At 37.3% G+C, this 24546-nt stretch overlaps 1 protein-coding gene across 4 annotated transcripts in view; it reads left to right on the forward strand.

The window, feature by feature from the left end:
- LOC150080768 (plexin-A2-like) overlaps nucleotides 1-24546 on the forward strand; it is a 1384718-nt gene that overhangs the window by 1223745 nt on the left and 136427 nt on the right. For all 4 annotated transcript variants that reach the window (XM_090381170.1, XM_090381171.1, XM_090381172.1 and 1 more), the window contains 2 exons: nucleotides 1086-1275; nucleotides 18061-18164. In XM_090381170.1, coding sequence (XP_090237296.1) covers nucleotides 1086-1275; nucleotides 18061-18164 — 294 coding nt within the window. The remainder of the gene's footprint in view (nucleotides 1-1085; nucleotides 1276-18060; nucleotides 18165-24546) is intronic.

Consider the following 24546-nt stretch of genomic DNA (forward strand, 5'->3'; position numbering starts at 1 on the left):
TCAGAATCCGTTCAAATAAAGCACCCCATTTCCCTAATCAAAAGAATTGGATTATTTAGTGAGGAACATGGGTCTAACCGAATCCAATGCAGAGCTTCTGACATCTTGTTTAAAAGAGTGGAATTAAATTTATTGGATCCCAGCTGCAAAACTTACATATACTGAAAAGGGCATGTCACTTATGTATGTTTTACACTGTTGGAGAACCCTGTGCTGTTGTTTTAATTTGATTGGTCTTTATGAAGAAATTGATATCAATCAATTCAAATGAGTGATATAGTTTCATGCACACAGTTCAAGTAAAAATTTAAAAGTTGTGTTGATTCACAATGGAATATACACTGATTAATTCCTGTTATACATACTTTTAATGTTAAAGAAGACTACAGAATGTGAAGCATGTGGTAGAGTTGACTGAATGTGACTAGTATAAATGGATTGGCAATGTGGTTTCAATAAGTTCCCTTGAAAATTTAATTTAGCTCCCTCTGCAATGGCATACAATCCCTTGGTTTTAAAACAGTTTGTTTCTGCTACTCCGAATTAACCTGGAACTGGTTATTAAACTATGTTAAAGCACTGAATCCTTAAGGGGGATGCCTTCAGTGTGCAATTCCCTAAATTTTTTAATGCAAAAGTGAAAGGTTCATATGTATTGGGTTACATGTTAAGCAGATGCTAACTTCACAAGAAATAGAAAACAAAATGAATGATGCCAAGCAAAATGCGTGACAGTCATTTTACTTAGTAGTGAATGACTTTCGGGTAAGAGAATTACTGGCACTCTCACCAGAGGTATAACAAGAGATTCCAAGATGTAGTCGTTAGAGAAAAGGTATTGCTAACTCTATTGGTTCTTGGTTCCGGATAATCATGCTGACAACAAAAGACAGACATTCAAATGTACATTTTTGAGGTGGTGTTTTTTTTTTTTTTTTTTACTAACCTGCTGGGGGGGAGGCTTGTTGTAGAAATATAATAAACAATTTATAAATTATATGTTATAGCTATCAGCTTTCCATAATTCAATTAATTTTGTTCACAGGTTATTATATTATATTAAATATTCTCTCTTTTCTCTCTAGACTGTGTATGTATCCATGTCCTCCCAAACTATGTATGTTCAAGGCTTAGAACCTCTAGGAGAAACAGTGGAAACTCCAATAAAAGTCCTAGATTGTGATACTATAGCTCAACTCAAGGAAAAAGCCCTAGATGGTATATATAGAAATACACCATTCTCGCAGAGACCCAGTAAAGATGGTTTAGACCTTGGTTAGTATAGTTGAAAAATTTGATTATTTGTTATGTGTTAATTTAATATGTGAATTTACTCCAAAAAAAATCTTCAGTCGTTCAGGAACTGTCATCTTTTATGCATAAGCTAATTTAATTAGGTATATGTCACTAGCCAGATCACTTATTTCTTTCTCTGGAATTTGAACTCTTCCTGCAATGTGCTCCTGACCAACCACCTAATAATGAGTTGATTCTGGATGGCATGAATATTATGAGATTAGGAAAGAAATGTGAGGATACGACTTGCCATGCTACGTGAAGAACATGATCAATGTGGCCCAGTACATTGATCAGTGTTAATTCCCACAGTCTGGTCAACTTCATTCTGCTGATGCATGAATGGGATTAGGATTTGTGGAATTGGTGAAACAGGTTTTGAGGACAGTCTTCTGAATGATCTGCAAACCATATCTGCACACATCTGGCATCATGGCATGGTGCTCTATCCTATTGAAAGATGGCATTGTTGCACTTATATATCAGAAGATGCAAATACCTATGATGAAAGATTTCTCAGAATTTTCCACCATAATCCTGCACTGTCTGAATTTGGCATTCTGGTTCATTACCTTATCTTCTTGTAACATGCAATGTCCACTAGGTGTGATGATGATGTTAAGGGAGTTACAGTTTGTAAGACCAGAACCTATTTGAAAAGTTGAAACTATTACTCTGTATAATGATCTAGGATATCTTTTGATTGATTGGCTTTCTGTTTCATCCAGAAAAGATCATTATGGTTTGGATCCATACTTTTGTTTTCCAGGATACATTGAACAATTGGGGGAACTCTAATGGTATACAGTAATTCAGCAGTTATTTTGAGTAAATTTTCACAAAAACTTATTTTAAGTTGACTCCACCCATTGGTTCCCTTTTCTGATCTCCTGAATAAGTTATAGTCTAGCAATTATTTTTTATATGAAGTTTTCATTAAAGTAGATAGTTAGTTAATGTACACAGTGCATTATTTCAGGCATGTTAGATTTTTATTTCTTTTTATTCCTAATAATTGAATTTTTTCTTTTTCTGTAATTAATAGAAGTAAAAAGCAAATAACTCATTATCTTGTTACCAGTTCGGTACTAATTCATTAACTAATGTGTAAAAGTAATTGCTTTAACTTCACTCCCAACACATATTAATCACATGCAAAAATGCAATGTATATTCAGGCTCTGGTTTAATAAATTAAACTGTCGCACTATAGACGCCGCACTATAGACTGTCGCACTATAGACTGTCGGCCATAGACGCCGATGCGCCTAAAAAAATTCTCAAACAACAATAAATTAAACAATCGTCAATCATCAATGCATTTTACAATTTTGCACTTAATTAAACAATCACAGTCAATCATCAATGCACTTTACGTATTTCTTCCTGGATTTTAATAACAATTGAAATATAACATATATTTCACATTTCTGGTGTGATTATTATAACAAGCAAATTGTAATAATTTATGATTTATATATTTAGTAAACATTTGAAAAAAAAAGAGCAAAAAGCAACTTTTATACACAAACAGAGCATTTCATTTCCACACATCTGACAATTTGCCCATTTCATTCCTCCAATCAGTGCACTGCAACAAACATAATATCCAATATTCAGCTACAATATATTCTATATGAATAGGCTATGTGATATGTATGGGAAATATTAATTTTCAGATTTCTATTGGTCTGATTTTAAGAACATTTGGGATGACAAATCTTTGCTTGGTAGATTCTTTGGTTTTGTTTTCATATTTTAATTTTGTCTACTAGAGAGTAGTAATGTATCCATGTACTTTGTTGTTGCTGTTATTTGGTTTTTAGGAGCATTAGCAACTAAGACCATATTGCTCCGGGGATATGCGGTGGTCATTTCCTGACCTTTCCGCTTCCTCTGTATTTGGTGGTCACGGGCTCGAACCGCGGTCTGATCAAGAAGCGTGTGGTATGCACTGCTCCTGCCCACCTGGCTACGGAGGCCCCCATGTACTCTGTGATTTATTTTTGCCCTTGTGTAATTGTCTAGTTTTACTAAAATGTTCTACGATAATTCTCCCTTAAAATGTTGGGAACATGCAGAGTGAATACTTTTCTGTAAGTATTGTTTTCTCCAAATGCAACAGATATTATCTATCAACAGGTAGATACCACTTTCAAACACAAAGTGTTATTTAAAATGTCTTTCAGTTTCAGTGTTTGTTTTTGTAAATAGCAATAATTAATAATTTTGTTCTTTTTATTTACTACATATATTGTCAGGATTTTCTTAATTAAGGTCCCATAACAATTTTCAATAATCAGTACTGTGCAATGAAACAAAACAAGTGTTTATAGGGTATGTAACTAAAGAAAATAATTCTAAAAAAGTAATTTATTGCATTTCATAATGACTTGTCATTTCCACTGCTTCTTTTAACATGCTTTAATTATTTGTTGTTAATTTAAAAAAAAAAAAAAAAAAATTTTTTTTGGGATGCCTTATGGCACATTCCAACAGGAAAATGTATTTGTATTAAAAGTTTTCCAGATTCTAATTTCTAAAAATTGGACAATACTTTTTGCCAAACTTTAGAAATAATATTGATTACGGGTACCCACAGGCATTTGTAATCATAATATTTTCATCACAAAACCCTTTTCCTGATCACTTTGAACCCAATCAACCATTTCCTTGAGGAAGTATTGGTATGTTGATTGCATTCAAAAGAGTAAAATTTTTTTTAAGTGATTGGAGCAGATTATGCTGACATACATATTGTGTAGTTTCTGTAATGGCAAATGTAGTACTGCCCATTGATGGCTTTGAGAAAGAGGCTCCACAGTGTGGCATCAGCAGACTGTCATCCTCAGTGGAACACAGTGTATCAAGTGAACATTTTTCATATGGTAATAACCATATGCAAAATTTTCGCTTGATAAAATCACCATACACTAAAATTTGAATTAAAGATACTTCAGGGTGTCTCAAACTTTCATTGTAAAGTTAACGTATGCCACTTGTCAAAGGTTTACATTTTTTTTTCTTTAATGTGATTAGTTAATTTATATAACTTCTTAATTACATCTTATATTCAGACAGTGCAGTGGGATATCCTTTCAAGTATTTTAAATATCCAACATGTTTAAAATTTGGCAATGCTCTCGCTCTACATTTTTTTATGCTTGCTCTTTCATACTTTTTAGCTTACAAAACATGCAATTTGGCCTATAAAAATCATCACCTGACTTAAATACACTTATACAAACTTTCCAAGTCATGTAATAGATGCAGAATAACTTATGTAACTTATTCCATTCTTTTACAAAGAATGGAATAAATAACACTACTAACATACATGAATTAGAAAAATTTTTATTCCACTTGTCCAGTTGCATTCTAGCAACAGCCTACCATTGAAATCTGAGATAACGTGGTAGGTGCCCATCGTTAGCCCCTACTACTTGTGCAGGGTTGACTGACTGCTTTCATGTATGTAGTTCTTGTGAGTGGTCTTTCATTCACTCCTACTGCTGGAAGATGAACTATTTATTGTTCAATTATAGATTTGGTTCCAGCATAATGGAGCACTTCTGCATTATGAATGCATAAAAGCTTGGATAAGTGTTTCTCTCAGCAATGAATTTCTCATTGAAAACCTACATACTCTCCTAACTTAAACTAGTTTGATTTTTACTTTGAGGGCACCTAAGTGATTGCAAATAACTTATGGATAAGACTGAAGGTAAGTAACGAAGTTCTGCTACTTTATCATGTTAACACTTGAAATGCTTAACATCATAAATTTTAAAAAAATTGCAACTTTAACAGTGATTACACAATGCTTTTGTATACTAACTACAAACAGAATAGAAAATGGGAAACCATAAAAGGTACAGATAAGTACTAATCATGGTTTTTTATTATTATTATTATTATTAGCTATATGGTGCAAGGAAGCCTGGGGCTTATGCTGCACCAGCCAAAAAAACAAAATCCCAAATTACCCTATTACCCTGAGAGAGAGAGAGAGAGAGAGAGAGAGAGACAGAGAGACAGAGAGAAAAGTAGAAGGGAATCACCAAGAAAGAGAAGAATGATGATATCCAGCTCAGGACCCTGGGTGTGCCAAGCCCATACTCACCAGATGTGAGCCCCCGGGGTTATGTAAGTAGAGATAGGCGACCGGGCTAGCCGGATGGGTAAAGTGCCTGCCTGGCAACCCAAAGGTTGTGGGTTCGAATCCCGCCTCGGGCTTGGATCAGCGTAGAAAATGCAAAAACCTTGGGAGGTGCAATATGGCCACAGAAGCAAGAAGTCACATACCAAGAAGCAAAAAAGAAGATACCATTATTTCCAGCAGTAAGAACATATGCAGCAGCTGCAACAGCAGTATAGAAAACAAAAGTAACTGCATCACAAACTGACATCTCAGTCCCTCCTAACATGGCACATTATAGCCTTAGTTGCTAATGCGCCAATAAAACCCAAGAACAACCAACCAACCCTCCTAACATCTCAATAGCACATTGGGCATGTACTCTGCTCTTAACAAACGAAACCAAAAAGTGACCAAGCAATAAATATGCCCATTATAATCCCACCAGATGCTGAAGACCCAACACCAAAAAGCAGTGCAAATCCTACCAAACCTGTAGACAGAAAACAGAAAAATATTGACACTATGGAAATCGATGAAAAGGAACAAGATGAACCAGTCCTGTAACTTTATGCAACTGATGACATGGACAGTGGTGGTCGACCAAGTTTCCCTAGAAAATAAAAATTCAAAACAGATCGGCTCAAACAGGCAGCCCATCGTCAGCCATCTGACCCATTTATAAAGTCCAAATAATGAGTACACTTCTTCAGTGGAATTGTCGTGGCATTCAAAGCAATCTTAACGATATCAAAGATCTGATTTCCATCTAAGCTCCTGCAAGTATCTGTTTACAAGAAACAAACCTAACTCCACTCATAAGTATTTCAATCAAGCACTACAACATATAGATAGGCAAGATCATAAAAACACAACTGCTCATGGAGGAGTCGCCATTTTGGTCGACTCTAGTATTCCATCCAGGCATATCCAGCTGCAGACATCCCTTGAAGCATTGAAGCAGTTGCGGTACACATTGTGACTGAAATTACCTTGACCATTGTTTCAGTCTACCTTCCACCTAACCATACATATACGCTGCAAGACCTCGAGGACTTAATTGACCAATTACCATCTCCATTCTGTTTGATGGGAGACCTTAATGGGCATCATCATTTGGGGTTCACTTCAAACAGACAAAAGAGGACACATAATCGAAAAATTTCTAGATAGCAGGAACTTAACACTCTTAAACACAGGTACTCGCACCCATGTTCATTTGCCAACAGGGACTACCACTGCCATTGATCTCAACATCTATTCCTCGGCTCTTTCCTGTTCTTGACTGGTCAGTTTTCAGTGATCATTACCTAGCCATTTGTCACCTATTAACAAATTACGTTCCGCAAGCTATAAGAGGTAAAAAATGGAAATTTTGCAAAGCAAACTGGGAAAAATACCAATATGCTGCTTCTCTAGATGAGAAAACCATATGACACTCTGATATAAATAGTGCTGTTACATATGTCACAAATCAAATGATCTGTGCAGCAAATATTGCAATACCAAAGACAACTAATCAGTACCATAAACATTACAAACAGTGGTGGAATGAAGAATGCTTGGAAGCAAAGAAAGACAAAAATAAGGCTTGGAATCAATTCAGAAAGTTCCCCACCACCATTAATCTCGTAAAATATAAGAAAGTCAGAGCAAAAGCACGTTATATTCGTCAGAAAGAGTCCTGGATATCTTTCGCTAGCAAAATTAATAGAAATACGGATGCTAGGATTATCTGGAATAAAATTAGACAACTCTCAGGCAAATATTCAACAGTCCCGAAACTGATCATAAGCTAGAAAAGTCGTGACATGACTGAACCAGAAAAGGTTGCAAACCTACTAGGAGAAAGCTTTGAGGAATTGCCGGCAACATCATCATACAGACCAATCTTTCAAACGTATAAAGCTCAAATCGAAAAATACAAAATGAACTTCCATGCAACTCAGGATATTTCGTACAACCAACCGTTTATCATAAATGAGTTACATAAATCCTTAGCCAAATCAAAACAAAGTGCAGCAGGTCTGGATGGAATCCACTATCATATGATAAAACATCTCACCGAAAATTCCTTATGCATGCTTTTACTACTTTATAATAGGGTATGGGTATACCTTTAGGACACATATCTAGACTCTTGGTAGCATTCATTTGTGCTGGCCATTCGAAAACCAAGGACGGACCACTCAAATCCATATAATTATCATCCTATTGCCCTTACTAGCTGTCTTGGAAACCCTTAGAAAAAATTGTGAATGATTGGTTAACATGGTTACTTGACTCACACAATCTCCTTAGTCCTGGTCAATTCAGTTTTCAGAAAAACAGATCAACAATAAATATAATGACAAAAGCTGAAGCAAACATACTCAATGCCTTCTCCAAAATGAACACCTTGTTATGATATGCCTCAATATCAAAAGGGCTTTTCAATATCGAGGAAAATCATAACATATCATTTCAATATTGAACTTCATGTCTAAAAGAACTTTCCAAATCCACTATGATTATATTCTGTCTCATACAATCAAGAACAGGGGGTACCCCAAGGCTCATTCCTCAATGCAACCCTTTTTGCTATCAAAATCAATCCTATCACAGAAGTTATTCCAGAAACAGTAGATACATATCTATATGCCAACGACCTCACAATTTCATGCCACCCACAGAATATGTGGACAATTGAGAGACAGCTTCAATATGCTATAAACAAAGTAGAGTCCTGGTTAGGGTGACCATATTTTTTTTAGAGAAACTAGGACATTCCCATTTTTAAAAAGAGGACAAAACTAGGATGTTTTAAACTTTTTTATTAAAAAAAAATTATGAGCATTATATGATTTATTGATAAAATAGAAATTTCTTCTGATAAAATAAAACAAGACATTCTTTTAAAAATACACTTAATACTTTTAAAAAAATTAATATTTTCTAAGATTTTCGGCTGTTTAGTTATTTGATCTTAAAATTTGTGGCATTTCTTTTCCATATTATGTGTAGTAAACAATAAGCCTTTATTTACTTCAAACTGTAACAGGTTTCTTCCCTTTTGGTCATTGAATGTTCATCAATGAAGACCGAATATAGAAGGAATAAATACTATAATTTTTAATAATTCAGAACTTAATTCTAAAGTTTGACAAAAAAACACATTCCTTATGCAGTAGTTCACCAATTTATTTTTTCCATGAATTTTATAATATGAAATTAACTGAACAGCCTTGAAGGGTGACTATATATTTTTTATGAAAACTAGGATAGCAGAGGAAGAAATTAATTTTTAGGAAGAATACAAAAATAGGACTATACTTTTTTTTTTATCGAAAAAGATAAAAAACAGAAAATAGTGGCAAAATAAAATACATCTTGTTGACGTAAAAATTAAATAGGTATTCTTTTAAAAAAACATTTAATAATTCATTGAAATTAATATTTGCTTGAAGATAAAATTTCTGCTAAAATTTTTGGTTTATTAATTATGTGGTTGTAAAATTCTTCACATGCCATTTGCATATTATATATAGTAAATAATATTCCTTTAACAGCTTCAATTTTTAATTGGTTTCTTTCCTTTGTCCACTGACTATTTATCAATGAAAATACACGTTCAACATTTGCATTATGGCCAAATACACAAAAGATGAATTGTACAATTTTTAGTAATGCTGAAGTTAATTCAGAAGTTTTACATTGTTTAAAAAACATCACCCATTTCTCATTTGCAGTTAATGTATTCCATTTGTCATTTTCTTGTTGCGTTTCCAAGAATAACTTTAAATTATGCCATTAATCAAAGTTTTACATCATCGACTGTGACTCTCTTCTCACAAAGATATTCTAAGCAGGAATGAACATTGTCCCAAGAAGGAATTTCTGCCAAATCGATCCATTCTAAGATTCGAAACTCATCTAATGGTTTTAACCATGATTCAATATATTTTAAAGTACAGCCATACAAATTCTCGATTTGAACTCTAAACTGTGTGACTTCATTTTCCTTTGCCTTTTCTGTTGCAATTTTTAGTATTGAGCACACTTTTAACGGAAGAAATTTATTGGTTTTCCTCTCCTTGAGCAAATGAAAAACAGTCTTAAGGATTTTCTGCACTTCAATTATTGAAATACAGTCTCTTTCAATATGTTTTATATTTTCTTGAAAGACTGAAATGAATGAATGAATGAGCGAATGAAAGGTATGCCTTGTTCATATCATCTTCAAAAAATGCTTGCGATATTGCTGGTGAATCTTCCAGCGACAGAAAATAGGATTTAAACCCTTCATAAAGTTCTAAAATGTGATTTATGGCTGAAAAGAGAGATAACCATCGCGTTTTGGTATAGTATAAAGGTTGCTTATACTCTGTCTCTACAAAATTGCAAAAGTCCTTTAGTGATTCAACTCTCACAGTATAAATAGAGAAATGATTGTAGATTACCCTAACCAGCATTTCTATATTGACTGGTAGCCCATCAAAACTATAATGCACAGTATTATTTAAAACATGTGCTGGACAACCAATTCCAATTAATTTATCATTAAGCTTTTCTTTTAGTTTAAAATACACATTATTTTTTCCAACTCTTTTGACACCACCGAAGTTATTATTACAGTTATCACCAGAAAAAGAGATACATTTAGTTATAATGTTCTTTTTGGTTAAAATATCACATATCATATTTGCAATTGCGTGTGATTGCTCATTGGGTTGATTAATTATATCTAATAATTTACATTTAGTTCCACCGTTTTGATAGTCAAAGTACTGAATTAAAATTGGGAATATGTTCAGTGAACCATGATTGCTAGCATCTGTTGAAATGCTTATATATGGTATGTTCTTTAAATCATTCATTACAAGATCAATTGTATGTGGTCCAAAAATATTATTTATGATTGCCTCAGCCTTAGTCCTGCCACACAACATTTTTTGACAAATATGTGAATCAGGAAACATTCTTTTCATTAGCGGAATCCAACAATCCAGTGAGCGGTATGATTGGTGATGCATTACTGTATGATATGCTGCCAAGCCTTCAGAAGCTCTGATGAGTTTAACATCCTTGTTAGGTACAATAAATTTTTCCAAAACATTTGATGAAGCCGATGCACATCTGGTGTTACGCTTATGTTTTTCAGTGTTGAGATGTTCTTTCAAATCAAGTTTTCCTTTATTTGCAACAGAAATTAGCATTAGCATTAGTAGAGGCATATGATGCAAGAAAGCAAGCTTATGCAGCCTCAGCCAAAAAAAAAACTTCCACTTCACCCCTCCATTCATTCGAAATACCTGTCCATCTGAGCCTTAAATTTATTTAGGCTATCAACTTCTACAACAAGGGATGGTAGTCTGTTCCACCAACCAACTACCCGCTGGCTAAAGGCAAATTTCCACAAATCTATACTACATCTGTCTTTCCTCAATTTGAATTTATGCCCTCTCAGGTGATTATTCTGAGCAAGAGGAAGAATCCCATCAGCATGGAGCATGCTCAAGCCATTCAAGGCTTTATACACCTCTATCAGATCACCTCGCTGGTGCCTAGTCTCCAGACACTGTAATTTGCAAAACTTAAGCCTTTCTTCGTAACAGCAACCCTTTGTTCCATTCACTAATCTTGATTTGCCCTTCTCTGTACTCGTTCCAGCAGCTCTACATCCTTCTTGAAATGAGGCCTCCAGACCTGTATACAGTACTCAAGGTGCGGCCTGACCATTGCCTTATACAAGGGAATAATCACTTCCTTATCCCTGCTAGAAAAATTCCTGTATATCATTGACAAGACACCATGAGCTACTCTTGCAGCCCGTCTGCACTGCTCAGAGAACTTCATATCTGCCTGCACAACCACCCCCAGGTTCCTTTCATTCTCTACCACTGTCAGTGTAGTACCACAGAGTTGATACGTTGCTCTGGGGTTGCTGTTTCCCATATGTAGTACTTTACATTTGTCAATGTTAAACTTAATTTGCCACCTCTCAGCCCATCTGCTCAACCTTTCCAGATCCTGTTGCAGCAGCATAGTGTCAGTAGTGTCCTTAACAACCCTGCCAACCTTTGTATCAAATGCAAACTTGGACATTAAGCTTGATATACCATCATCAATATTATTTATAAATACAGAAAACAATAATGTACCCAACACTGAACCCTGAGGGACTCCACTAATAACATTAGTCCACAATGAGCAGTGCCATTGATTACCGCTCTCTGTCTTCTCCCCCTCAACCACCCTTTTATCCATTGCAGCAATTTGCCTCCAATGCCATACTGCTCCAATTTGTGCAGCAGTCTTCCATGTGCAACAGTATCAAAAGCCTTTCTAAGATCCAAGTATATAATATCAAAGTTATTCTTTGCATCCAGCTCTTTTGTGACTGCATCATAATATCCAATCAAATTGGTCAGGCAAGACTTCCCCTTGAGAAAACCATGCTGTGTCCGAGCTATAACTGAAGTCTTGTCTAGATGATCCTGCAGTGCTTCTTTAACCAGTGCCTCCATTAATTTTCCTGGAACAGAAGTTAAACTCACAGGCCTATAATTACTTGTGTCAGCCTTTGATCCTCCTTTGTGAATTTGGGGTCACATTTGCACATCTCCAGTCTATGGGTACCTCCCCCAAGTCCAAGGAAACTCTCATAATTATGGCTAAAGGTTTGCTTACCTCCTTTGCTGCCTCCTTTAATATAACTGGATAGATCCCATCCACCCCAGGTGCCTTTCTTGTGTTTATCTTCAACAATTTCTCCTCCACTTTACTCTCAGTTATTACAATATTATCTAGCTTACTGCCAGAGTTGAATACACCTCTGGCATTCCCCTCACTGAATAACTCCTCATGTGTGAATGTCGATGCAAAATATTCATTTAGTTTTGTTAGCTACCTGAGCAGGATCATCAACAGTTGAACCATCGATATCAAGTGGACCAATCTGATTCATCCCCTTCCTTCTCGAGTTTACATAAGTAAAGAACCCTGTTTTGTTTTTCTTTGCATCCTTTGCCAAAGATTTCTTCATAATCTGCCTTCTCCTTCATAATCTGCCTTCTCCTTGGTTACAGACCAGCTTATATCTATCATAGGCTTCTGTGTCACATGTTAAATCCCATGCATTTTTCTTCTCTGCCATGTGTCTCATTAGTTCATCTGACATCCATTTAGGCCTAAACCTTGAACAGTATTTCTTAGTTGGTATGTAAAGCCTAGTAGCTTCCAAGATAAGTTCTTTGAATGCTTCCCATTTTGAATTTGCTGTTGGTAACATCATCAGTTGGTCCCACTGTATAGAATTTAAATACTGTCTCAGACCATCATAGCCGCCTTTACGAAAGCAATAACCCTTCCCTTTGCCCCTGATGGTAGTTACCTCTTTGAGTAAATCCCACTTCAGCACACTATCACTGCCACCTAGTGGTTCCTTTATTTGCACACTATTATCACTGCACCTAGTGGTTCATTCTTAATGCATGAATAATCACTACTGATAATCAAATCAAGTATATTACTCCCTCTATTTGCCTCCCGAACATACTGATGTAGAAAATAATCATCCAATAAATCCACAAAAGTCTTGCTAGTGTGTGAGTGACCAACCCACAAATTCCAGTCAATATCTGGGAAATTAAAATCCCCCATTATAAGACTCTCTGATTTACTGGCCCACTCTATTTCCCTGTACATTTTCTTATTATACTCATCAGAGTCATTAGGCCTATAGCACACTACTACTCTCAATTTTGATCTCCCAATGCTTATGTCACACCAAACTGACTCGACACTGCAGTGTCCAGCGATGTCGACTGGCTTCACTTCCTTGGATTTTATGTGTTTCTTAACTAATAGCATAACCCCTCCTCCCTTCCTATCCTTTCTGTACACATTGTACTCCCCAAATTCCAGTTCTGCATTCCTTATATCTGTGTGACACCACGTCTCTGATATCCCAACAATATCCGCTTTTGATGCTTTGAGCAATACCTCAAATTCAACAAATTTATTTACCAAACTCCTAGCATTGGTGTACACGCAAGTATACATGCACCTGTTCCTATTCTTAGCTACCCTAACACAACCCATGTGTTTACTTGTACTGCAATGACTCCCAGAAGTCTCTGAAGCATCCTGCATCTTGTTTTCCAGGCTTCTGCTCATTCCAATAGAAGCAGTGCAAGAATCACTTCACCTCTGCCAGTGGCTACTGTTAATCTATTAGTCCTTGTATCCCCCCAAGCTAGCAGTTTTCCCACCCACCTAACACTGCCTTAATAGCATCAGCAAATATTCTTGCACCCTTTCTATTTAAGTGTATCCCATCCCTGTAGAAGCACTCTCCTGTTAACAAGTACAGACCAGGCAGAAAAAAATTCTATCCCTTGTGCCTCGCACAATCTTTCCTGGGCTAAATTGATCGACAAGCACTCATCATATACTCCCTCCTATCATGTCTGGGCAGAATTGTAGACAATTTCAAATTCAACCCGAATTCAAGGCTTTTTTTCAACAGTGACCTGTACTTGTTAAGTAATTCTGCCGGTCTCCTACTCTTAATATCATTAGTATGTAGTACCACATAGTTGGTATATTAATCTGGAATTGCTACTAACCATACGCAGTTCCTTGCATTTGTCAATGTTAAACTTCAGCTGCCACTTCTCAGCCCATTAACCTAATTTTCCCTAGACCTTGCTGCAGTAGCTCACCCTGATTACTGTCATTAGCCACCCTGCCAACCTTTGTATCATCTGTGAATTTAGACATTACGCCTGATATAACTTCATCAATATGAGCTTGGCGGCGCACACTGGATTCTGAGCTGGATATCATGTTTCTTGGCGACTCCTTTACTTTTGACACTCTCTCTCTCTCTCTCTCTCTCTCTCTCTCTCTCTCTCTCTCTCTCTCAGAGTAACTCGGGGAATTTTTTTGGCTGGTGCAGCATGAGCCTCAGGCTTCCTTGCACCATATGGCTAATAATAATAATAAACAATGAAAACAACAATGGCCCCAGCACTGAACCCTGGGAGATTCTACTAATATTATTCCACGAAGATCAGTGCCCATTAATAACCAATGTCTTTCTTAATCAACCATCCTTTTATCCATTGCAGTAACTTAATGCCACATTGCTTCAGTTTTTACAACAGTCTCTTATGTGCACAGTATCAAAAGCATTTCTGAAATTCAAGTATAGGAACTCCCCAACTTACGTAATACTCGACTTACGGAAATTCAACTTTACTCAAGTTTTTGCTAGCCAGTGCAAACTTAAAAAATTTGTGGAAACGTATTCTGCATCCCGTAGGAATAAATGGAGGTATCGGGAAATTATCATAATGTTGGACCCAATAACACTTTTTTTTTACCCAATAAAACAATAAAAACAATTTGCACTTTCTGTTTATTGGTCATTTTCTGTTAATGCAAGAAATTATAAAAGGGTACTAAACTCGATTTTATTAGGGTACTAAACTCGAAATTATAAAAGGGTACTAAACTCGATTTTATTGCATTTGCAATAATCCCGAAAACTGCAATTGTTTGGGTTTTTACGCTATTATGGTAAAATGTGTTTCCCTTCACTGAAATCTTCAATCACATAAAAAGCAAATTTTCAGAAACTTTTCTTCATTCCTATTTACGTATTACAATGATGAAGGGAAAGCAACCAACGAAAACTGCAAGTGGTGGTAGTGCCAGGAAAGGAAACAAAATTCATTTCGAAATGAAGATGAAAACGATTAAGAAGTAAGAAGCAGGACAAAGTTTGTCATCTGTTGCAAGAGAATTAGGTCTCGCTGCTTCAACAATGAATACTATTTTAAAGCACAGTGCGTGTATAAAATAACATGTCAAAGGATCAATGCACTTAAGATCAACAGTGATCACAAAACAGCATTCAGGTGCTATATCGAAGATGAAACAGCTGTTAATAATTTGGATGGAAAATCAGACTCAGAAGCAAGTGCCCCTGAGTCGAATGACCATTCAAACAAAAGCAACAAGTGTTTATAAAGATATTAAAGATAAGTATGGCAAACCCCAACCAAAGTTCATGGCAAGCAACGAGTGGTTTAATAGGTTCAAGCATCGCGCTGGTTTCCACAACGTTACAGTATGCAGTGAAGTCGCCAGTGCTGATTCTGCAGCTGCAGAGAAATTTTGTGATGTGTTGGAAAAAATTATTGATGAAGGTAGCTATTCAACGCAGAAAATTTTTAACGTTAACGAGAGTGCTCTGTATTGGAAAAAAATTCCGGATTGAACATTACATTGCCAAAGAGGAAAATACAATGCCAGGTTTCAAGGCATCAAAAGATAGGGCCACACTTTTGTTTTGTGCTAATGCAGCGGGAGATTACAGATTAAAACCACTGCTTGTGCTGCTTCATTCCTGAGGTTGAAAAATATTGTAAAGACAACAGTGTTCCTTTCAAGATTTTACTTCTATTAGATAATGCTCCTGGACATCCTACGCATTTAGATTATTTAATTTCGAACATGATTGTCATATTTCTCCAGCCAAACACGACTTCAATCATCCAACCTATGGATCAGGATGTTATTTCGAATTTAAAAGCATACTATTTACACACATTTGCTCAGGCATTGTCTGCAGTATATGATGAGAATAATTTTACGTTGAGAGACTTTTGGAAATCTTATAATATTTAGCACGCCATCTTAAACATTAATAAGGCCTGGACGGAAATTACTAAAAGTTGTTTAAATGGTGCATGGAAGATAATATGTGAAAGGCTTCATAGCATTTGAAAAAAGACTAATCATATGAAGAGGTTACAGATAAGATTGTAAAGGTTGCAGAACTACAACCTTTACAGATAAGATTGTAAAGGTTGCAGAACTACTTCAGTTGGAGGTTGATGCCAAAGATGTGGAGGAGTTAGAGGAAGAAGAGAAGGAATTATCTAACAAATAACATTAACTTGCAGGCAGCAATAGTGAAAGAAGAAAATGCTGAAGAACCTCAAGATGGACCAAATGAGCAGCTGAGACACTTCATTGCCAGAGAGATGGCAGTGGCATTTCTTGAAATTGCATTGGCAATGGCAAAGTTTTAAAAGATGGATCCTGACAGCAAACGATTCTTAAAAGTTAACAGAGGGGTGAACGATATGCGTGCTTACTACAAAGAAATCTACGATGAAAAGAAAAAGGCCACCGTCCAGTCATCCATTAGTATGTTTTTTCATAAGGTTGAGCGGCTGATCTCTTCTAAATGTCCACAGCCCTCAACCTCCGCAGCGGCGCACTTATCAGCTGAAGATGTCAATTCTGGCAACGATGCTGTTGTTGCTTGTTATTTGGTTTTTAGGGGCATTAGCAACTAAGGCCATATTGCTCCGGGAATATGCGGTGGTCATTCCCTGACCTTTCCGCATCCTCCGTATTTGGTGGTCACGGGCTCGAACCCCGGTCTAATCAAGAAGCGTGTGCTACGGAGGCGCCAGCAACAATGCTCAAGAGGTAAAACTTACTAACATTATGCCTGTCTCCTCTCTTTTTTTTTTTGTAATTTTGAAATTTTTTCTGTGCATGAGATAAAAAATTTAATAAATGCAATAAATAATTCTATTTACATGTTCGTCGAACATTTCTTTTTTGATTCAATCAATTCAGCGAGCATGGTTGGAGTGCTGAACAAGCATGGGGAAATTCCTCGACTTACATAGCATCCTGCAGAATGCAGCCCTTACGTAAATCGGGGAGTTCCTGTATATGATATGAAATTTATTTTTTGAATCCAGTTCCTTGAACTGGATGCAAAACCACCCCTTAACAGAGCCATGCTATTACTTCAGTATAATTGCATTCCTGTCTAGGTGATTCTGCATTACTTCTTTAATAAGTGAGTACATTATTTTCCCCAGGAAGAGATGTTAAGCTAATAGGTCTGTAATTACTCATTTTACCTTTTGATCCTCCTTTATGAATTGGACTGAATATTCACATTTCCAGTCCATAGGAACCTTCCCTGAATCCGAGATGCTCTCGTAATTATGCTAGGGGTTTACTTACCTCCTTTGCTGCCTCCCTTAATATAATTGGATAGATTTCATCTACCGCAGGTGCCTTTTTTATGTTTAGCTTCATTGTCTCTTCCACTTTCCTTTCAGTTATCACAAAAGCTCTTAGTTTCCTGTTAGAGTTAGATAAACTTCTGGCATCCCTTTCTCTAAAGAATTCCTTATATATGCATATAGATGCAAAATACCTATTCAATTTGTCAGCAGTTGAGCAGGATTATCAACAGTTCATCATTTTTCTTGTCTGCCACAAGTCTCATCAGTTCTTCTGACATCCATTTTGGTCTAAGCCTTGGTGGACAGTATTAGTTCCAATTTATTGTTTACAAGACAAATTTGCTTTGCGCTTCCATTTTTCTTGTAAATGACACAATTCAGTAAAAAAATATTATTCTATTTCTTACAATGGCTGCAAAGAAGGGAGGAGGATCTTCTAGATCCTCCTCCCTTCTTTGCAGCCAATGTATTTTCCATAATAGCATAATAAAAAAAAAACTGTTTCAATATTTGCATATTGTAATAATTATTGCTTTTCTTGTCTTCAATTAAATTTTTTTTTCCCTCTCCCTCCCAAAAGAATGGAGAGCAGGGAACTCTGGCAGACTGACACTGTCAGATGAAGATACCTCAACAAGGATAGAAGGAGAGTGGAAACGGCTTAATACTTTAAATCACTATAAGGTAGGTATTTTACTGATATTTAATTATGAATTTCTTATCTATCAGAATTTTTTTTTTTTTTTTCCTTCGCTTTTCTGTTTTAAATGAAAAATGATTTTACTTCAGAAATAATATAGCTAATATATATGGCCTAGATAAGATTATATGGAAAGCACAAGGGACTACATTATAATTTCTAAAGTGCAAAGTGTGTTAAGTGTCTAACGGCACCAGGGGTTCCCCCCATCTCCGCGTTGCTTTCATTGTGAGTGTACCAGTTCACTGGGAAGGCCAGAGATTTAAAAGTGTATGGATCATGTGAGTGTGTTGTGTTATGTACCGTTGTTCTTCTGGCCATTTAGCCGCTGGATCCCAGCTGAGGCCCAACGTTGCCCGCACTTCGCCCCGTGGAGGCAGACCAGGTAACCACTAGTTTAAATTTGCACTCTGGCAGGTCCTGCCACCTAGTTTCCTGGGATTTCAGTGGCTAGGACCTTAAAAAAAAAAAAAAAATTTGCATGGGAATATTGAGCTAGAATTAGAAAAGCCAAAATGGTGGGCGAACAGCGTAATTTAGACACGGTTATTTTTGGCGTGTGGGACATTCGCTTGCATACAGATAGAGTTGGGTAGGGAGAATGAAGACTGGAGGGATAAAGACAGAAGAATGGGGTCAATAGGGGAGACGACCCCAGGTAGAATCAGTGGGGCATGCCCACCAGAGGGAAGAGTGGGGTCGGCAAGGAGGGGAGGAGACAGGAAAGCCGTCCCCCCCCCGCCGGGGTAAGGGAGAAGAAAGGGCCGAACAAGGGAGCCGGCTCAGATCACTAACATGGCGTGTATGTAGCAAAGCTGTGTCTTCGTCAGGTCCATGACAGTGTACAGTCCATTAGTTGGGCAGTGTTGGAATAGGATCCCATCCACTGCTGTTCCAATAATCAGGGTGTCAGTATGGGATGGTGTCACTAAGGAGATATAGGTCTCCTCCAGTTAAGTCCTAGTCATTGTTGTCCGTTTCAGTTGTCAAGTTCCAGTGTCGAGTTTAGGGAAGTTGTGGTAATGCTCATAGTCTGCTGAACAGTTCGTGCGCAAATTTCGAGAGGGCTCTATAGTACTCCTCCTCCGACAGTACAAGGTGTTCCCGATCCTTCGGGTTGAAACATATTTTGGTTATAAAGTGACATCTTATATCATCAAAGAGGGGGCATTCATGCATCAGATGTGTCCATGTCTGATTTTCACCGCAGTGGCATAGTGGTGATTCTTTTATTCCGAAGGTCAAAAGTTTGGCATTAAAGGAACCATGTCCCATTAGAAGGAAGGTGGTGTAGAGCCCCGGTGAGAACCAGGCCGGCTGGTGGGGGTAGACTTGGGTAACGTCGGGGATAAATTTCCAGGTTATGGCGCCTTTAGTTGATTCTGCCCATCGGGACTGCCAGGTTTGCCGGAGATGGTTGATAAGACGTTTTTTCTCTATGTTGCTGTTGTTGGCTGGATCGGTAGTGAAGCCGATGCAGGATACACTTTTACCTCTGGACAGTTGAAAGAGCATGCCGCAGCGGACAATTTCCAGGTCCAGGGGGAGTGATCCTGCCAGGGCCTGCAGCGCATGAGAGCTGACAGTGCAGCATGCTCTTGTGATGGTGAGCAAGATGCTACGCTGTATTGATTCTAATTTCCTTTTGTTCACAGCCGTGGTTGCTTTGTTGTACCAAATCCCTGCAGCGTATGAGACGGCAGGGATGAAAAAAGCCTTGTAAAAGAGAGACAGGGTCTGTTTCCGTAGTCCCCAATCTTTTTGTGTGACTCTTGCTATGAGGGCTGAGTAGTTCCTGATCTTTCTCTGGAGATAGATGAGATGTGGGGTAAAGGATAAGTTTTTATCCAATACGGTTCCGAGGTATTTTAGTTCTGTAGTTAGTTTAATCGTGGTTCCTTCTATTTTGATTTGTGGTGGCCTTCTCGTGTCGAGAGAACCCTTGAGGAGTATTGAGGATGTCTTGGTTGGTGATATTGTTAGGTGGTTCTGCTTCGCCCACGTTTGCAGGGAGTCAATTGCCCGGTTTGCAGTGGCTTCCAGTTGTGCCCGGCTGTCCCCCTCCAGCATCAGGACGAGGTCGTCTGCAAATGCTTGTGCATCTGCCCCATTGAGATTCTGATTGAGGAAGCCGTCCATCACCAGATTCCAAAGGAGTGGCCCCAGGATTGAACCTTGTGGGCACCCCCGGAAGATAGGCCGAGTAAGTTGAGAGTAGGGAGCACATACTGAGATCCTTCTATCAGATAGGTAGGTTTTGATACAGTGGTACAGGTTATTGGAGATATTTGCCTCCCGGAGTCTGCCGAGGACACTTGGCCACCAGAGTGAGTCAAATGCCCCGGCAAAATCGACAGAGATCATTAGGAAGTATTTGCGGTTACAGTTGTTAGCTGCGGTTATTATGCGTTCCAAGGCGTCTACAGTGGAGCAGCCTCTACGAAAGCCAAATTGTTTGGGGGATCGTAGCCCTGCTTCTAGGTAGTGGGTTTCTATTCTGTTGTGGAGTAAGTGTTCAAATCGTTTGCTCAGTACCGGTAATAGTGCTATAGGTCTGTACGACTCCGGAAGTTCCCGTGATTTTGTCGGGTTCTTCAAGATCAGTCGGATCCGTGCAGATCTCCAGTCGTGAGGAATTATAATTTCTAAAGTGAACTTTCATATATAGTGCATGGCAGCTCACATAAATTTTTTTCAATGGTTTGGCAGGTAATTGCTATTAGAACCCACTCCGGCCACCATTACATAGATGTTCAGTTTTTGCTGATTCCTTTATTACAAATATTTCCATGGGCACTACTCTTCTGGGTCTCAGTTGCCAGATGATTATAACCAAACAGTGTCATGATTATCTAGTACTCCTTACAAGTAATAGCTTTTATAACTTCTTTGCAGCTTTTATAACTATCAGTTTTACCAGCAACTTATTGTTACAATATTCTACCACTCATTTTCAGTGTATTGCTCTTTAATTTTCTGTTTATCTTGGTCACCCAGTGACATTTCTCCTGTCTCTGCATGGTAGGGAGCTGAAAAACTGTGCAGTAAAGTTAATCCCCAAGGCAAAAAAAAAAATAAAAATTGACAATGTCTTTCCATCCTTAGACCTAACAAGCTCTTGACTAGGGACAACACAGAGACCATGACAGTTCTCACTCCAAGAGGTTAAAAATATCTTCCTTTACATAAGATATGCTAGTATTCTAGATCCAACATTCACTGTGACAGCAAATTATTCATATTCCACTCTGAATATCTCTGAAGGTATGATAACAGAATTGGATCTGTTAACTCTCCCAGAAGATAAAATTATTCAAGAATAGTATGATCAAAAAGTTATCTAGGTTAGGAGAATTGTGATCTGAACAGACAGTAACCTTATCTCTACACTGAGCGTTATACCTACTTTTATTTCCCCTTGTCTGTGTCAAGCAAAGCTGGCAGTTTAAACTAACACGTTTAACCATATTTCTTGAATCTCATCAAGCAACAATTTTCAGAAATGCAGACACTCCCACCATGTTGAAGTGAGTCAGTAAGTACTGACTATTGTTCCAAGGAAGAAAGGAGCACTCAAATGAGCTGCCAGTGCACTATTAAACAACAAATCAATCTACTTGAATGAGCGAGCAAGCTGTCATCCACTGCCTTCTGCTTCCCATTTGTTCCCTTCTTAGCATTCTTATTTCTAGCCATGCCTGTATGTCTAACTACAATTTAGGATTTATCTAGTTTAATAAGTTTCCTTCAGGAGACCCTAGTGTCAAAACAGTTAGAGATAGCACTGTGAAAATCAGTGGGTATGTCATTTAGGGTATGGGGAAACAATTTGTAGAAGAAAAAAAAATTAGTTCAAATTTCTGCCACCAGGAGAAATTGGCACTGTAAACATGAGATGGAATACATAACTTAGGATTAGATTTTAATATCAGAACTTAGAAATCTACAGATATTGTTCTATGTGCTTTCCTTCACTTGAGATGACATTCTGACAGTGGAGGACTGCGTGCAACACAATTTCGCTTAGCATCTCATTGGGGATGTTGGCTACATGCTGTTTAATTTCCTGCTTTCAAATCGACAAGCATCCGAAAGACAGAGTTTACCACAGTAAACGCTGTCTTTCGGAAATCCCCATAGCCAGAAATCACAGAGATTGAGATCTGTGATCAGACTGGCCAGAACTGCGGGAAGTCTCTAGAAATAATTCGATCATTTCCGAATGTTGAATGGAGCAGTTCCTTCACTTGTCGACCAACGTGGGAAGGGGCACCATCTTGCATGAACACTACTGTGTCCAAGCATTGCTTTTCTTGCAGAACGGGAATAATGTGATCGCTTAGAAGAGCACAGTACCATACACCAGTTACCGTACACCTTACAGGGGGCATGAGGTGTAGACTCTTCAAAGAAAAGTGGTTCAATTATAAACTTTGCTGTGAATCCACACCATTCTGTAACGTATGGACTTTGTAATACTTTTTCATGCACAGCAGATGAACGAGAAGTTCCCATATTCAGTAGTTTTGTGCATTTACAACCCCATGAAGAGTGAAATGTGCCTATCAGACCACAAGGTCATTCGAGCCCATGTATCGTCAAGTTTCATATGAGCCAGAAATCGTAGAGCAAAGTCTATTCATTGTTGCTGATCACAAGACTTTAGTTCTTGCACTAAGTGAATCTTTTACGGGAACCATCTAAAATTATTCGAAGCACTTTACGTACAGTAGACCAAAGAAGGTTCAAGTCTCTTGACACACTTCTGGCAGGCACTACTGACTGGTACTGTTTCACATTCTGACCATTGCAACCGCCACTTCATCCAGTACCTTCATTCCAATACATGGTCATCCCCAGCCTGGAATTACATCTAACTTCCTGGTCGCTTCAAATTTCTTTATTAGTTTTTGAAGCCACACTGATGTCAAAGTTCCTTTACGCAAACTTTTAAGTTTCCGATATTCATGTAGTGCTGATTTAGCATTACTATTATTCTGGTAGAACAGTTTTACTAAAAGAGCACATTCCTTTTTTGTAAGAGCCATAATGGTTATTGACAGTGGTGTTGGGCTTTCTTCTTTTATCTAACAGGATGTCATTTGTGTAAGCAGCGTGTCTTGAAGTAAATGACAACTTTTACATATGAGCAGCACCGTTTTTCTCCTGGTGGCAGAAATTCGAACTAATTTTTTTTCTTCTACAAATCACTTCTCCATGACATACCCACCGATTTTCACAACGCTAACTCTAACCGTTTTGACACTAGGGTCTCCTGAATAGGGAAACTTATTTTATAACCACCCGGTACTTTAGTCTGTTCAGCAAAGTTCTACAACAATAGAATTCTTGCTTGCCAAGTTCTGAACAAATTTTGGGTTGCATATATATTATAAATTATAATTACTTAAATATAAAACCATTCTTTTTTGTAATTTATAATATGAGTTAAGTTTTAAAAAAAAAAAAAAAAATCAATGCTTACAGCTTAAGAAATGGTTGTATACTGTAACTATTTAATTATTCAGAAACATACAAAGATAATATAACCCTGTTGATTAGCAGTTAGTGTGCTTGAAACTATTCCTTTTTCATTCTCAAAATTTTTACAACATACAAATTCCCATTAAATAACTAAAGCAACGTCATATATATTTATTTTTAAAAAAAATAAATAAATGATTAGAGTATTTAAAACTTATTTTACTCCAATCTACAATGTAAAATAAGCAAAAACAAAAAAAAAAAAAATCAAAATTGAAATTATTGTAAAAACTCATCACATTTCACAAGTTCACAACACCAGCAACCTGATAGAAAACTTTAGAAAACCTGATAGATGAACTGCCTTTCTCCTTCTTATTCTGGGATTTTGTTTATCATTCTTTGTGAGGAATTTTGAGTGGTAATCCACTTAACAGTGATGTGTGATCATGCAGATGTATCATATTGAATGGAATTTTCAAAAGGCATACTGTGAATATGTTGTCACCTGTATTAGTTGTGGTGATAATATGATCTAGTCTGAGTCTGTAGATGCTGATGATCACATTGCCATAGCTAAGCTGCTGCAACCAGAGAGAACTCCATTTTTCTCTAGGAAAGGGAAAAAAATGCATGAAAAAATCCACTAAAATAGTAAGTGCCCATATCAGCCGTCATGTGCTGTCAGTTATTTTGCTATCATGTGCTGTCAGTTATTTTGCTAGTGAAATCAGGTCAGTACATGTATCGAACAAAAAAAAATATATATAGGGCCTGGAACATGTTTTTAAAATGCTCTGCCATTAATAACTCAATATTTTTAACAAGATTATTTCATTTATATATGTATAAAGAGAAAGGATCCCAGATCACTTTTGCCTA

The sequence above is a fragment of the Mastigoproctus giganteus genome, chromosome 9 (assembly GCF_048544385.1).
Source record: "Mastigoproctus giganteus isolate SK-2022 chromosome 9, ASM4854438v1, whole genome shotgun sequence".
Lineage (NCBI taxonomy): Eukaryota > Metazoa > Arthropoda > Arachnida > Uropygi > Thelyphonidae > Mastigoproctus > Mastigoproctus giganteus.